This window comes from Tauraco erythrolophus, chromosome 4, assembly GCF_009769465.1.
Source record: "Tauraco erythrolophus isolate bTauEry1 chromosome 4, bTauEry1.pri, whole genome shotgun sequence".
Classification (NCBI taxonomy): domain Eukaryota; kingdom Metazoa; phylum Chordata; class Aves; order Musophagiformes; family Musophagidae; genus Tauraco; species Tauraco erythrolophus.
This window is the reverse complement of record NC_141468.1, coordinates 56465547-56481302: the sequence shown is the minus strand read 5'-3', so window position 1 is coordinate 56481302 and position 15756 is coordinate 56465547. Positions and strand designations below refer to the sequence as shown.

The window sequence follows — 15756 nt, the reverse complement described above, 5'->3', positions numbered from 1 at the left end:
AAGGAGGCTACAACAATCAGCAGAAGCTGCAACTTGGGAAGATAAAAACAGGTAACAGCCTGTGTGGAGACAGAGAAAGAATCCAACAAGGTGTTAGAAGACCCCAGACCGGAAATCACCTTTGGACCAGAAGGACACATGAAGAGCGCTTGAGGGGTGGGTGCATGGGCTGTAAGGGTATAATTGTCCAGGGATCTCTTTGTCCAGGGCCTCTCTCTGGAAGCATCCAGCTCAAGCTGTGTTTTACACCTGTACCAACTGAATAAATTAGTATTTATTTTTAAGATTTGATGCCTGAGACTCTGCTACAGGAAACCTAGGGTCGAGCCTGAAGGAAGAAGAAGCGCCTGAGGGTGAGTGTGTGTGCGAGCGAGATGTCGGAAGGGGCACCTGTCAGGTCACTGGAGTCACCCATGGCAAAGGGACTCGAGTCCCAGCAGTTAGAGTCTCGGGAGGTGTGAGTGTGATTCCTTGAATGGTGTGTGAATGCTTAGGCAGCAGCCTCTCCTTTAACAAGTAGCACAACTTTCCCAGGTGAGCTCAGCCTGGTCAGTTTTTCACATCGGTTAGCACAGCCGGGAGAAGTGCAAACCTGTCCCCAGCTGGGATAGCGGTGGCTGGGCTCGGCTTGTTTTCTTGCTTATAGTTAGATGACGCAGCATCAGGGAGGAGCACTGCATCAGGCTCCCATGGCCCTCAAAACTGAAACAGAAAGCAGAGGGGCTGCAGAGTCAGAGCTCAGCCAGCACGGGACTTGGCAGCAGCCACAGACTGGCTCAGCTCGCCAGGGCAGCACCTCGGCCCTCTCCAACGTGTTTCAGCTCTGCATTCCACCAGATGGGCAGCCTGTAAGTATCCTCCACTGGGTCCCCCACCTTTTTAATGCCGCTGGTGTCGGAGGGAGCTGCCAGGAGAAGAAGTGGTGCTGCAGGGTGCAAATGTCTGGGAGGGAGCAGGTCCTTCGCCAGCTGTGGGACACTTCTGGAGCAGTTCCTCCACAGTCTGGTCCACTGGCTGGTTTCTGTTTGCCAGCAATCTTTAGCTTGTCAGCAGCCTTTCTTCATCTCTGGTTTCCCCACAGCCAATCCTGCCTGAGAGGGAGAGGGATCCTGGGGAGGAGTGGGTGGCTTCAAGGAAAGGTGCCAAGTCCAAAGCTGCCTTCCTTTCCCACCGATGTTGCACGACATTACTCCTCCCAGCAGCCAGGGAGGGGGGATGCAGGACAGCCAAATCTTCTGTGGGGCTCTTCAGGGCAAGAGAAAATGCCCATTCCCTCGCCCCTTTGCATTCAGCCAGTTCACTGCAGCGGAGTCTGGCGGCTCCACAGCAATGTTTATCCCTGCACAGAGGCTAGATCCTGCACTGAAGCTGTGTGCCTCGGCCTCCCCGTCCCACTGCCTTTGCCCAGGCACTCAGCCAGCAGCTCACTGCAAGGAAGGCACAGCCCCAGCCCAGGAAGGTGCTCACCTGCCTACGAGCCCACAGAGGGAAGGGCCACGCAGTTGCAGCAGCACAGAGGGTCCCTATGAGCCCCATCTTGCACCCCAGGGAGCTTGAGCCATGCACATGAGCCTTTCTCTGCCCAGGAGATGGAGACACAGACTCTCCCATGGTGAAGTCCAGTGCTACCAGTGATGCCTGCCCAGAAACAAGGGGGCTGAAGCCAGGCTGAGGCTCACTGTGCCGTGCTAGGGTTTCTCTTCCTTGCTCCTTTGAGGTAGAGCCGCAGACTCTCCGTCCAAAAGCGGAGGGGCTGCAGACGTCTGGGAAAAGCCCCAGCTGGACCCCATGTGACAGCTCTTTCCTGTTTATCCCCTGCTTCTCAGCCAGGCTGCCTCCAAACCGGCCTTGGGGCTGAGCTGCAAAGCTCACAAATGCCGCGGCTGTGGCTGCGGCTGCGCTGATGGCGGGGCACCAGGTCTCAGTTTTCGTTGCCAAACCATACGTCACCTCCAGACCAATTGTGTGCTCTCTGCCCCAGCTGGCACAGGGCACCTGCACCAAGCGTGTTTCTGCCCCTGTCACAGTCACATGTCGGTACAGCGATTTACCTGCTGGGCTGGGGAGGCAGCAGGAGGCTGAGGGGCAAATCTGCCTGCAATTTGGCAGAATGAACAGAGGGGCATTGCTGGGAAAAAAAAATAGGTCATTAAAGACATGAACCTCAAAGCAGGGGAGAGGGTGGAGATACGATGAGATTTCCCTGGGCTTTCATGCAGAGATCACATAGCAGCACATCTTTGAGGTGGCTCTTCTCCACCCCTGCCATGTATTTCCATGAACCTACTAGGCACGTCTCTGTTCCCTCTCTAGCAAACGTGCAACTAGGACAAATTCAATTGCTTTTATATTTTATGGAGCAAGAAGTAAAAAAAAGGTAATGTGAGATGATTGAACAAAAAGCCCATGTTCCTACAAGCCTGCCTTCCTCAGGAAACCAGTCTAAAGAAATATGACAGCAAGGGCTGGTGGGTGGGCACAGCCAGGAGCCAACTGGGCTGTAGTGGTCCCAGCTCTTGAGCTCTGACAGAAATCCCTGAGGAGCTGGCCACCTAACAAAGAGCCCCCTCTAAGTGCAGCTGCTTCTCCCTTGGAGAGATGCAAGGCAGGATGGCAGGGAGAAAGGTGGGTGGGCATGAGCCCTTGTGGGACAAGGAGAGGAAGAGCAGCAATGCCTGGCTGCAGGAGAGCACATGTAAAGACAGACAAACCAAGAGGCAATACCAAGGGCAAGACAAACCCTGGTGAAATTACATGTGCGTGAGGTCTCATTCTGCAGCATGCTTTGGGCCTGAGCACGGATATTTTCCTGGTCGTTTGTGTCTTCCTTGTAGATTCAGAACAATGGGCATCCTCCATGTGACCTTCCAGTCTCTCCAGAAGCCTGCTGTGAAGAAGAACTCCAAGGGAAGCTACAAGAAGTGAGGTATTGACCAGGGGAAGGGGACAAGTCGGGGACTCCACGCTGTGTGTGTGCTCCTCCTGGCTATGACTGTGTGGAGAAGTTTGAGACAGAGCAGCTTTATCCTGTGCACATTAAACATAGGCACCCCACTCCTAACTGTCTAGGGAGTGGGAGGGGAATGCTGAAGGGTCTAGTCACCAGCATTGCAGTCAGACACTGGGTACAGATGTGAGTGGGGTCTCTCCTGGCACTCTTAAATTAAAATTCAGAGGCTGTACCAAATCCATAAACAGCTGTTGGGTGATGGCCTGGGACAGCCAGGACATCGGGATGATATACCACTGGGCAATGGGCTGTGGAGGAGAGATAGCAGGACTGAAGTTGTGAACTTCTTGAAGTAAAGTGGTAAATGATTCACAGGGTCTAATGCTTGGCAAAGGCAGGTGTGGTGGGTTAGGCTGCTCTGGCAACTATACCCTACACAGTCCCCTCTCACCCTCCCACACCTCAGGGATGAGGGAGAGAATGAAAGAGGAAAAAGAAAAGAGACCTGAGGGTTGAGATAAGAACAATTTACTACTACTGCTACCAATATATATATGTACGGATATGTACAAGGATAAACATATGCAAACGAGTGATGTACGGTGTAATTGCTCACCACCCCTTGACCGAGGCCCGTCTCGTCCCGAAACTGCAATCCCGAAACAGATAAAACTCGATACCGCGATCCCGGACAAACGGGAGGCCCCGAAACAGAGAGCGAGAGAGAGAGAAAACACTCCGAGCACCCGAAAGTGAGAGTCCCGGAAGGGCAAAAGCCCTTCTTTCCGGCTGACCCTGACTCTTATACTGGACATGACGCTGCATGATATGGAATACTAATTGGCCAATTTGGCCCTCAATCTTAAGTTCAGGTACAAATCGTAAGGAGAGTCGTGGACCCCTTGTCCCAGCCATGCTCCCCCCTTATCCTGCTGTGCTCCTGCACACTGGCAAGAACCCAGCAGACTGAAAAGTCCTTGAGACCTCAGTGCCAACTATAAACATCAGTGCACTATCAGCGTTCTTCTCAGAGCGAGCCTCTGAGTAAAACCAAAACACGGAGCTCTTCTGACTGCTAAAAAGAGCTCATCCTGGTCCCAGCTAAAACCAGGACAGCAGGAAAGGAGTTATTTGCAGAGCCTCAAGCCAGAAGCTGAGCTTGAAGCCAAGGTCTCCGAGCTCCTTGCCCTGTGTTTGTGCCCCTGTGCAGACTCGGCTGGCCAGTGCTGCGAGGCCATGTGAGACCCCTTCCTGATGCCACTTACCTGTTTTTCAGTGCAAAGCAGAAGCCTGCAAGAGGGCACCGAGGACAGCTCACATTGCTGGGAGAGGAGCAAGGAGTCAGGTTTGCCAGGCAGTCTGAGAGAGGAGCGAGGAGGATGACAATTGCAGGTCTGTCTCCGTGGTGCCCATCTCACCAGGCCTCAGGGGAGAGCAAGTGGCTGCTGGTGGGTCCGTGTTGGGCGTCGGTTCTCAGGCAACCAGGACAGAGGAGCACCATTTCTGCTAGCCTCAGTGGGGAGCAGGGCTGTGGGCGACTAGCCCTGCTGTGCCCAGAAATGTATGGGCCTCAAGGGCATGTAGATGCTGGAAACTTGTGGCATCAATGGCATCAGGTGCTATGGGGGCGGGGTGGGGAGGCAGGAGGAGACCTGCACTTCAGACCCTGTCATGCCTGTGTTTTACTCAGTCATCCAAAGTTCATGAGGATGTCCTTGTCTGACCAGAACTGAAAGAAAAGCGTTTTCCCATAATAGCTCTTAACCTCCTCCTTACCAGACAGCAGTGTTTTGCTCCCCTACCAGCACAGCAGTTTGCTGACAAATGTTTCTCTTGTCCAACGTGAGACCATGGTGCAAAGGGCATGTGTGGGGCTAAGGGAGCCACACTGTCCTCCTAGTGCTGGTCCACACGTGGGACATCATTACACAACCTTTGCTGTGACCAAAAACGAACCCTCCTTGACCCAGTAACACATGTGCAGCACAGCCAGAGGCAGGACTGAGATGCTCCTGCTCTACTTGCGAGGGCAGTCCCGAGACCTCAGTGGCGCAGGCTCAGAGCACACCTTGGGAAGGGTGCCATAACATACAACAACCAAGAGGTGTCCCACCCTTTTATGTTTTGCAGCAGGCTTTACCTTGGTATCAAGAGAGCATGTGGGCACCAGGATGGGTCTGCTGCAACAGAGGTACATCTGGCACCTGCTCTGTGCGCTGACCTTCCTCAAGGCTGCCGGGGCCTTGGCCCTGATGCTCTATGCGCTGCTGTGGGAAGCCGGGAACCTGGTCAACCTCCCTGACAAATGCATCGGCTTTTACAACTTCTGCCTGTGGAATGAGACGTTCGGGGAGCTGCAGTGCCTGGAGTACAAGCAGCTGCAAATGATAGGCATCAGCCTACCCGGAATGGCGTTAGCCAGGTTTTGTGTGTACACTTGCCTGGTCTTCAGCATCTTCTACCCTATTTTTGTTGCACATGTGAAGTGTACAGAGGAGAGAGAGGGCTGGAAGGCAATCCTCATCATACTTGTCACCAAGATGATAATCCTGTCTGGAGGCCTGGGTACATTTCTTTTCCAAACCTCACAGTGGATTCACCCCTCTGATTTCACTGGGGGCTTCTTTGCACTGGTTGGGACACAGGCTCTGCTACTGCTCCAGATTCTCACTGTTGCCATGTACCTCAGCTGGGTCGAGCACACACTCCCATTGTCAAAGCCATTTTACTGAGGAGGCCCTGCCCATTGAGATTTGACAGTGAAGAAGATGCAGAAAGCTGTTGATAACCTGATTTAAAACAGTAATCCCACTACAGTTTTAGACACTGGCAGGAATTTGATCCTTAGTCCAAAGGACCATGTCCAGCCATTCCCTGACACATGGCAGTGACTGCCGCCATCAGCTGGCAGCACTCCTGCAGGGAGCAAGCAGCAGGCACCAACACCCACAGCACAGCATGGGAGCTTCCCTAGGAACAGCAGCGTGTTAACACACCCCTTGGCCTGGGGCACGACATCAAAATGACAGCATTTCTGGCCCTGACCTAGAGGGCAGCGAAGGGAACAGATCAGAACTCGCGCGCAGCGCACATATCCCTCTGGCCATGTCTAGCCCAAGCATAAATGACGTAAGATATGTCACTAGAGCACCAGGTTGATGATGTAGTCAGGTCACCAAGTCCTGGCTAAGCATTTAAATTTAAGAAATGAGGAGCCATATATACTGCTGTACCAGGATCTAGGCAATTTGGCCATGTAAAATGTTTAACTAGTTAAAAAATTCTTGTCCTTTAGGTGAACTTTGCTCATTTTAATATGAAAACTATACCCCCACTGTTGAAGATACCCACCTCCTGAAGAAGACCCTCATCCACTGAGCATGCACATTGACTTTCTAGAGGCTTATACCTTTAATTGTAGACAAAGAAAACTTGTGCCAAGAAGAGGTTTTAGTAGAATGATTACCAATAAAAATGTTATAGCTTATATATACGTAGTTATGCATGCATAAATAGCATTGTTTTGAGCACCTAAGTGTGCTAGCTTTGTGGAATTATCACCTAGCACCCCTTTTCTGCATAGAACTGGAATAAAGCAAATATCTTGACTCTGTGTGTGGATCATTTTTTTTGCGCATTGGATGAAAGACCCATATTTGGGACAAAATAGGCAGGCAGAGAAGCAAACAGGCTTACTTTCTTGGAGTTGCCCAAAGAGACTGCTCCTTCTCCACCTCCTGGACTAACCTGGGATGTCTTTGAGGCAACTGTGACTTGAAGAGCTGTGGCTTTACACTGCCATCACAGCAGTGGCCGCCCCAGAGGTGCACTGGAAATATTCTCTTCAGCAGGAGCACCTGTACGTCACCTGCTGGAATAATATCTGTAGTGACTCTGCTGTAGTTCATTAGGTTGAAGTGGCCCGCGTCCAATCCCAGCAGCAGCAGAGCACCCAGAGGGGCAGCCTTACAACTTGCTGAACACTGAATGCAGCCCTAATGAGGAGGGTTTCCATGAGGAAGCAGAGGATTTTGGTGCAGAGCCTCAGATTTGTCCCCGCTGACATTACGGCGCTGAGCTCAGCAATCCAGCAGCCTTTGCGACTCCCAGGAGAGACTCGTTCTGTGTGAGGGCAGCTCACTGCAGAGCCAGCTCAGCCCAACACATGCCTCATGCAAGGGTGCGCTCAGGGAGCAAGGCCAGGGCTGCTGCAGGCCGGAGTGCAGTGCCCCAACTGGGCCATCATAACCAGACCACTGGATGGGGTCTCTCCACTGTGGTGGTGCACAGCACTGCTCTACACCACAGCTGCAACCTCGCACAAAGAAGCATCCGCTTTCCTCTCCATTCCCTTTGGGCACATGAGGATCCATTTTCTTTCCTGTTGTAGTCCTGGTGGGGATGTGGCTGGTGATGCTGGTTTGATTGTTTCTTCATTTCAATAAAGGCTCTTGCACCTGCCCGGCCTCATGTGGTTTGTTCATCCTCCCTTCAGACAGGGAAGAGGATGCTGAGCCAACCTCATCGCTTCTAGACCCCATGCACACTGCCATGGGGTCAACCCCCTTGGGATGGTCCCTGCCCCTGCCAGTCTGTTCCCACCCATCTCTTCCTCAGCTAAGGGAGCCCTGCCCCAGCCTGGAGGCAAATTCAGCACTAGGCCCAATGGAGACAAGCCTGCCAGGCCTCACTGCAGCTGTCACAGAAGCACCACAAGGACAAGGGAGCCACAAGGCTGAACCACGACCACCCAGCTCTGCAGAGCCAGCAAAGACCTTCCAGGGCCAGCAACTCCCTGCTTCTCTCCAGTCTCAACAATGACCCACCAAAGGGACACTCACAGAAAGCCCAATGTCCTCTTTAATCTGTCCATGCTTTGAGATGCCAAAAAGAAATTAACATAATCTAATCTGAAGCCAAATCCCACTGAACCCAGCACACACTGAGAGAAGTGAGTGGCCCCTTCCTTTTCCCCCCATGGAATTCATAGGCCTTCTACCCGCTCCATAGGCCACCAATATGGCAGACACACAGCCCACTCCAGGCCCTCCTCCTGCCATCGTCAGTGCTGTGGGACAGGACACTCTCCCCACTGTCCCCTTTGCTCCTGGGCAGCCACAGAGAAGGCGATGTTAGCTGAAAAAGATCTCCCTGACGTATTTCAGAACATCGTCCTCAGAGTCCTCCCAGACTGTCCTCTCTGCATCGGCACCAGCACCAGGGTCAGGAACAGATGGGAGAGACAGACTGCGGTCACTGCCTGCCCTCGTGCTAGCTGTCCTTCCAGGAGCCTCGTTAGGTGTTGGCTGGAGCTCCTGCTCTGCTGCACCCCTGGACCTGGCCTTCTCTTCACCTTCCTCGCACTGGAGATTCTGGGCAAAGGCAAAACAATCAGACCTGACTGCGTGCAATTTCACCCCAGGAGCACCCCAAGGGGCAGGGCGAGCAGGCCACTCATTCGCGCGGGGTACCCCCCTCGCCAGTCCCTAGGTCCGCGGTGGAGGCTGTTTTGGTCCCGCAGCCCACGGCGGGGCGGCCAGGGGGAAACAAAGGCAGCTGCTACGGCCCCGGCAGCCCCCAGGAAGGGCCAAGGCCACGTCCCCACCCCCGGGGGTTCGGGCTCACCTCGGCCAGTACCGCCAGGGCCACGTCCACCAGCTCCGCCTCGTTCATGCAGTAGACCGCCGCCGCCCTGAGCAACGCACCAGGAGACACTCAGCGCGGGAAGGACTAGGCCTAACTCGCCCACCGCCCCCGCCGCGCCCCCCGTCCCAGCGGTGCTACCTAGGCTCTGCCGAGGCCTGCCGCCTCCGCCGCTGCCGTCGTCCGGCCCTGGGAGGCGGGGTCGCCGCCGCCACCGCCCGCTCGTTCCCCGCCGCCCCCATCCAGGCCGGGAGGAGCCGCCGCCGCGAGCCCTCCGCCATTCCCCGCGCGGCAGCACCGCGGGCGGGGCGGCACCGGCAGCCGCCCCCGCCACCCCGAACAGGAAGCCCGGGGATGTCCCCGCTGTTTCCGGCGAGCTGGGGCCAGCCGGTGCCGCTCAGCGCAGCAGCGCCGGCGGTGCCGGCGGTGCCGCTGGGACAGGTTTCTCCCGTTACTCCGAGCGATCTTCCTCGCTAAACCGTGAGTGCAGGCGAGCAGTAAAACAACCCCAACGCCCCCACGAAAGCTCAAGCGCCTGATCAGGCGGGGAGGCAAGAAATGCAGGCGAGCAGCCAGCCAGGAAGGCCGCAGGCGGGATGGGGCTCCAGGGAAAGTCCGGCAGCTGGCAGGGACAGGCGGTTTCAGCGGGTTGGTGCCCGAGCAGCCGCGGCTCCCGCCACTCACGCAGCACCAGTGGGAGCGGTGGGACAGGGCGAAGCTTTGCTACACGTTCAGCGGTTTGTCAGCAGCCCCGTCCGTGGCCACACCTGCCGTATTTTGCTTCAAAACCCAGAGGGACACATCCTTCAGTATTCTAACAAGGGGACAAACAGGGCTCTCGAACAGCAGCTGTGCAAGTAGCACATTTTCAAAGGCATTTTCCGGCCACCCAGAGCCCAGCACCACCACGGGGCCGCCCTGACGGCGAAGGCAGCGCCCTCCCGGCCCGGGCCGCCGCCCCCCGCCCCCTATGACGCGCCCGTCCCCCGCCCTCTGTGACGCCCCGAGCGCGCTCGACGCGACCCCTGGTACAGCACCCGCGGGGGCCACCATTCCAGTGTCGGTCCCGCAGCGGAACCGGCAGCGTCTCTCTGGCTCGGAGCGTCGGCGGCTGCGAGCCGCACTCGTCGCTCGTCGCTCGGGGCTCGGCTCTCGCCTGTCCCCGTCTTCTCCCTCTCCCCGCCCGGGGCTCGGCTCTCGCCTGTCCCCGTCTCCTCCCTCTCCCCGCCCGGGGCTCAGCAGAGCCCGCCTGGCTCCTCCTGCGGCTGCCAACCGCCGGGCGGGCCGTGCCCTCGTCCCCGCCGCAGCATGCAGCGGCTCCTCGGGCTCCTCCGGAGGCTGCGGGAGCGGCCGCCGTCCAGCAGCACTCCCGAGCCCTGCGCGGCCAAAGCCCCCGAGCGCCGGGGCGGGCAGCGCGGGGCGGCCGCCAGCAGCGATGTGCCCCGGCCGCAGCGGCGCCGGTGGCGGTTGAAACTCCCCGTCAACGGGTGGTTCGCGAAACAGCGGTAAGGGGCGGGCAGTGCCCGTAGCAAACCTTCCACCCAGCCTGGCTGCCAGAGCCGCCAAAGCCCAGCACGGTTGCAAGCACCCCAGGAGCAGGGCCGGCTCCTTACCTAAGTGCTGACCTTACCGGGCGCCTGCCCAAGCTGGGACAGTAGCTGGCGGATGCTCCGTCCGCTCTGCCCTGCCAGCCTGCTCCCTGTAGTGAGTCTCCTGTGGAGCTCAGCAGGCCTTCGTCCAAGCAGAGACAGCTCCTTTTCTGTTGCTAGACTGAGCAGCTTGCTCGAGCAGGGCACGGATTCACAGAAAGACATGGCACAGCCTTCCCATTGCTGTTAGAAATCCCATCCCCTCTGTCTCCAGGATGTGTCTGGCACGGGACTGATGGCGGGAATAGCCAGGAGCTTACATACAGGCTCCGCAGACTTACGTAGCCTCCATAGACTCCAGGCTGTCAAGACACGGTCTCCTTTGCTGTTCTGGATGGTCCTGCTGGAGGCAGGGACCAGTGCCTGGGCACAGGAATCTGTCAGGGGTCCGTGTTGGGCCCGGCCCTCTTCAACATCTTTGTCGGTGACGTGGACAGTGGCATGGAGTGCACCCTCAGCAAGTTCGCCGATGACACCAAGCTGTGTGGTGCCGTCGACACGCTGGAAGGGAGGGATGCCATCCAGAGAGACCTCGACAGGCTGGAGAGGTGGGCCCGTACCAGTCTCATGAAGTTTAACCAGGCCAAGTGCAAGGTCCTACATCTGGGTCGTGGCAATCCCAGGCACAAATACAGACTGGGCGGAGAATGGATCGAGAGCAGCCCTGAGGAGAAGGACTTGGGAGTACTGGTGGACGAGAAGCTCAATATGAGCCGGCAATGTGCTCTTGCGGCCCAGAAGGCCAACCGCGTCCTGGGCTGCATCAAGAGGAGCGTGGCCAGCAGGTCGAGGGAGGTGATTCTCCCCCTCTACTCTGCCCTCGTGAGACCTCACTTGGAGTATTGCGTCCAGTTCTGGAGTCCCCAACATAAGAAGGACATGGACCAGTTGGAGAGGGTCCAGAGGAGGGCCACAAAGATGATAAGAGGGCTGGAGCACCTTTCCTATGAGGACAGGCTGAAAGAGTTGGGGCTGTTCAGCCTGGAGAAGAGGAGGCTCCGGGGTGACCTTATAGCGGTCTTCCAGTACCTCAAGGGGGCCTACAAGAAAGATGGGGAGAGGCTGTTCAGGAGGGCCAGTTGTGATAGGACAAGGGGTAATGGTTTTAAAATAGAGGGAGGTAGATTCAGGTTGGATATTAGGAAAAAATTTTTTACCATGAGAGTTGTAGAACACTGGAACAGGTTGCCCAGAGAGGTGGTGGATGCTCCATCCCTGGAGACGTTCAAGGCCCTGTTGGATGAGGCCCTGAGCAACCTGATCTAGTTGGAGATATCCCTGTTCCTTGCAGGGGGGTTGGACTAGATGGCCTTTGAAGGTCCCTTCCAGCCCTAATGATTCTATGATTCTATGATTCTATGATTTACACATCTGAGGAGATGCCTGTTGACCCAACGGATGTGTTGGGGATTTTTCCTAGCCAGCCCCAGGCTTTGGGCGTGCAACTACTGCCACCAGCTCCAGAATAAGAAAGCTTGCTTTTGGCTTGTCTTTTGCCACATGAGGCTTGTGGCCCTATGCCACAGGCGGGTACCACAGCCCGAAACAGTGTCTTCAGCTGTCTGTCTGTGTTAACCGAAGGGTACGTAATTTCCAGGGTGCCTCTGCTACATCTTCCTTGTGAGAGCGACCACACAGGAAACACGTGCCAGCTGAAGATATGTTGCTAGAAGATAACACCTATGCAATGTTGTTAACCCCTGCAGTGCTTGGAATGCAACGGCCATCTTTGTTGGCCTCTTGATATCCCACTTAGGAGCTCTCTAAACTCTCACATTCTCAGACTAACCATGGGAGTTTCTGAAGCCCTTCAAAGTCAGGTTTGAGAAGACATTACCCTGGCTTGAAATGAAGACTTGGTGCAGCATTAGTATAGCATCCCACTGAGGTAGAAGCCTTGTAGTTAGATGTCAGTCTGCCAGGGCACTTGTTAGTCTCGCTGGCCCTTGAAATGGAGAGGGGGTTTGTCAGATGAGACTGTAGCCAACAGGGATGAGTTACTCCATATACAGAAATAAGCGTCTCTAGTGTGAACATGCCTGTAGCGAGTATTTCAGTCTACAGCAGTAGTGAAGTAGGTAGTCCGTGTGTGTTACCCTTTGCCAGCTGGCAGTGAAGATGGGTAGGACGGCTCATGAATGGCTGTTGCTCTTCCAGAAGAGAATGTGGGCAAGTGTGTGGGTATTTTTACCGAAAGCATTTCCTTCCTTTCTGTATATAGTATTGCAAACCAGCTGGAGGAATACAAGGGCTGTGAAGGGAAAGGAGAATGTTCTGCAGGAGGTACAGAAGGTCCAGCAGTAAATGTCAGCTTTAGCCCAGGGACCACCACTGACTTTCCCTTGGGTGAACCTGCACAGACCAGAACAGGTAAGATCCTTCGCCGCAGAAACGGTGATGAGGACAAATCGCTGTTGCCCAGAGGAGAATGAAAACCAGTCGTTTCAACAGAGGGACTGAGTAACAGGGAAAAGAAGAGTGAAATCAGCACTCACAGCAGCATTGCGCTTCTTACGTCTTTTATAGGTGACTCGCCAGCAGTAGGAGCAGAACAAGAGGAAGATGTCTTCTCTTCTAATTCTAAGGTACAATCATAGAATCATTAGGTCAGAAAGGACCCTAAAGATCATTGAGTCCAAACGTAACCAAACACTGCAAAGCCCACCCTAAACCATGGTCCTAAGCGCCATGTCTACAAGTCTTTTAGATAGCTTAAGGTACGGTGACTCAACCCTTCTCTAGTCAGCCTGATCCACTACTTGACAACCATTTTGGTGAAAAAATTTTTCCCAAAAAAATTCTCCTGGCGCAACTTGAAGCCTTTTCCTCTTGTGCTATTACTTTATGCTTGGGAAAAGAGGCCGACACGCACCTTGCTACAACCTCCTTTCAGGTAGTTGTAGAGAGAGATGAGGTCTCCCATCAGCCTCCTTTTGTCTGGGCTAAACAACCCCAGTTCCCTCAACTGCTCATCATAGGACTTGTACTCTACACCCTTCACTAGCTTCTTTGCTTTTTTTGGGATGTTCTCCAGCACCTCAACATCTTTCAGGTAGTGCGGGGCTCAAAATGAACAGCATTTGATGTGTGACCTCACCAGTGCCAAGTGCACAGGAAGAATCACTTCCCCAGTCCTGCTGGCCACACTATTGCTGATACAAGCCAGGATGCTCAGGGCCTTTTTGGCCACCTGGGCACACTGGCGGCTCATATTTAGCCACAAGGTGACAAATGGCCCTAGGACCTCTTCCACAAGGCAGCTTTCCGGCCACACTTCCACTCCTCTGAAGGAGGCACTGGGGCCCCACTGGCCTTGCTTGCTTTTGGGCTCGTTTCCCTCTGCTGCTGCTTCCCCCACACGCTCCTAACTGGGGCCTTGACATACCGGTGCTGCAGGCAAGCTGCTCAGTTAGGACTGGGACACAGTGAGGTCAAGCTAATGGAGTCCTACAAGCTGGCCTTTGAGCTGAATTACGAGTACAGCATTGAAGCCATAAAGCTTCCCAATGTTTACAGTCCTCTGAAATCCTAGAAGGTTGGTGCTGTGAAAGTTGCTGCTTCTCCACCTCACAGCTCTCATCCAGGATCCAGTCAGTGTCAAACGGTTGCCCATAGGGCCTACAGTGTAGACGCTTAGCTGCTTCTGCCTAGGTCCTCTCTGTCTTGGGCAGGTGTCCTTCCGCCCCTTTTGAAAGCGCTGCTCAACAGAGATGCTCAACACGCTGGCGGTGTTTCCCTTTTCGTTCTTTCCGTCACCCGGTACCGCGTTACGCACGTTGCCTCGAGCGGGAGCTTTGTGCGTGGAAAGGGGTCGAGGAGGAGTCTGTGCCAGTTCTCACGCATGTCTTTTAAATTACGCAGATCATTTGTGAAGGTCTAAGGATAGAGTTTAAAGGCCTGGAGCTTCTAGCTGCAGACGGAGAAGGAGAGTGCGAGCAGTTCAGTATAGAGGAGCACGACAATGGTAATTTTCTGACAGACTAAACGGTTACCTTTGTGAGCTTCCCTGGAGTGAAGCGGATGAGGAAAAACAGAGTGAAATCAGCACTCACAGCATCGTTGTGCTTCTTACCTCCTTCACAGGTGTCCTGCCAGCAGCAGGAGAAGAACAAGAGGAAGATCTTGTCGTCCCTTTTCATTATGAGGTACAATCATAGAATCATTACGTTGGAAAGGATGCTAAAGATCATTGAGTCCAACCATAAACCTAACTTTGCCAAGTCCATCCCTAAACCATGTCCCCAAGTACCACGTATACACATCTTCGAGATAACTCCCATGTCCAGGGATGGTGATTCAACCCTTATCTGGTCTGCCTGTTCAATGCTTGGCAAGCCTTTTGGTGAAAAAATTTTTCCCAATAACCACTCTAAATCTCTCCTGGCGCAACTTGAAGCCTTTTCCTCTTGTGCTATTACTTTATACTTGGGAAAAGAGGTAGACACGCACCTTGCTACAACCTCCTTTCAGGTAGTTGTAGAGAGAGATGAGGTCTCCCGTCAGCCTCCTTTTGTCTGGGCTAAACAACCCCAGTTCCCTCAACTGCTCATCATAGGACTTGTACTCTACACCCTTCACTAGCTTCTTTGCTTTTTTTGGGATGTTCTCCAGCACCTCAACATCTTTCAGGTAGTGCAGGGCTCAAAATGAACAGCTTTTGACGTGTGACCTCACCAGTGCCAAGTACACAGGAAGAATCACTTCCCCAGTCCTGCTGGCCACACTATTGCTGATACAAGCCAGGATGCTCAGGGCCTTTTGGCCACCTGGGCACACTGGCGGCTCATATTTAGTCACAAGGTGACAAATGGCCCTAGGACCTCTTCCACAAGGCAGCTTTCCGGCCACACTTCCGCTCCTCTGAAGGAGGCACTGGGGCCCCACTGGCCTCGCTTGCTTTTGGGCTCGTTTCCCTCTGCTGCTGCTTCCCCCACACGCTCCTAACTGGGGCCTTGACATACCTGTGCTGCAGGCAAGCTGCTCAGTTAGGACTGGGACACAGTGAGGTCAAGCTAATGGTGTCCTACAAGCTGGCCTTTGAGCTGAATTACGAGTACAGCATTGAAGCCGTAAAGCTTCCCAATGTTTACAGTTCTCTGAAATCCTAGAAGGCTGGTGCTGTGAAAGTTGCTGCTTTTCCACCTCACAGCTCTCGTCTCCGGATCCACTCAGTGTCAAACGGTTGCCCGTAGGGCCTACAGTCTAGACGCTTAGCTGCTGCTGCCTAGGTCCTCTCTGTCTTGGGCAGGTGTCCTTCCGCCCCTTTTGAAAGCGCTGCTCAACAGAGATGCTCAACACGCTGGCGGTGTTTCCTTTTTCGTTCTTTCCGTCACCCGGTACCGCGTTACGCATGTTGCCTCGAGCGGGAGCTTTGTGCGTGGAAAGGGGTCGAGGAGGAGTCTGTGCCAGTTCTCACACGTCTTTTAATTTACGCAGGTGGATGCTGAAGGTGAAATGGAGGTGTCGGCCGGCGTGCAGCTTCCTGATGCAGACGGACACGAAGCTTGTGCGCAG

General features: G+C 54.6%; 3 protein-coding genes and 1 long non-coding RNA gene across 5 annotated transcripts in view; 2 read left to right on the top strand and 2 right to left on the bottom strand.

Annotated features, from left to right (window-relative positions):
• Nucleotides 1-15756, bottom strand: part of WDR91 (WD repeat domain 91) — a 101814-nt gene that overhangs the window by 45950 nt on the left and 40108 nt on the right. The gene's annotated exons all lie outside the window — the stretch shown is intronic.
• Nucleotides 680-5816, top strand: TMEM140 (transmembrane protein 140). 2 transcript variants are annotated; one of them, XM_086610075.1, is made up of 4 exons: nucleotides 680-848; nucleotides 2835-2926; nucleotides 4227-4342; nucleotides 5084-5816. In XM_086610075.1, the coding sequence occupies exons 1-4, from the start codon at nucleotides 690-692 to the stop codon at nucleotides 5680-5682; spliced, it is 966 nt and encodes a 321-aa protein (XP_086466201.1). In that variant the 5' UTR covers nucleotides 680-689; the 3' UTR covers nucleotides 5683-5816. The 2 variants fall into 2 exon arrangements, with proteins under 2 accessions (XP_086466201.1, XP_009986749.2); XM_009988447.2 differs by having other exon boundaries at nucleotides 5081-5816.
• On the bottom strand, nucleotides 7914-8874 carry CYREN (cell cycle regulator of NHEJ). The gene is made up of 3 exons (XM_086610873.1): nucleotides 8735-8874; nucleotides 8576-8642; nucleotides 7914-8322 (listed from the first exon to the last, which is right to left on the bottom strand). Exons 1-3 carry the CDS (start codon nucleotides 8872-8874, stop codon nucleotides 8083-8085), a joined length of 447 nt encoding a protein of 148 aa, XP_086466999.1. The 3' UTR covers nucleotides 7914-8082.
• LOC147528861 (uncharacterized) lies at nucleotides 9041-14493 on the top strand. The gene is made up of 4 exons (XR_015222114.1): nucleotides 9041-9073; nucleotides 12464-12612; nucleotides 12769-12827; nucleotides 14104-14493. It is a non-coding gene; the product is annotated as an uncharacterized LOC147528861 (long non-coding RNA).

Excerpts from the sequence above, each read along its gene's own strand:
- TMEM140 (XM_009988447.2), top strand. The coding sequence starts at position 690 with ATGGCCCTCAAAACTGAAACAGAAAGCAGAGGGGCTGCAGAGTCAGAG. Across the intron at positions 2,927-4,226 it reads GGGAAGCTACAAGAAGTGAG|TGCAAAGCAGAAGCCTGCAA; the intron begins GTATTGACCAGG and ends CCTGTTTTTCAG. Across the intron at positions 4,343-5,080 it reads GAGGAGGATGACAATTGCAG|CAGGCTTTACCTTGGTATCA; the intron begins GTCTGTCTCCGT and ends TATGTTTTGCAG.
- CYREN (XM_086610873.1), bottom strand. The coding sequence starts at position 8,874 with ATGGCGGAGGGCTCGCGGCGGCGGCTCCTCCCGGCCTGGATGGGGGCG. Across the intron at positions 8,643-8,734 it reads CAGGCCTCGGCAGAGCCTAG|GGCGGCGGCGGTCTACTGCA; the intron begins GTAGCACCGCTG and ends TGCGTTGCTCAG. Across the intron at positions 8,323-8,575 it reads CCCTGGCGGTACTGGCCGAG|AATCTCCAGTGCGAGGAAGG; the intron begins GTGAGCCCGAAC and ends GCCTTTGCCCAG.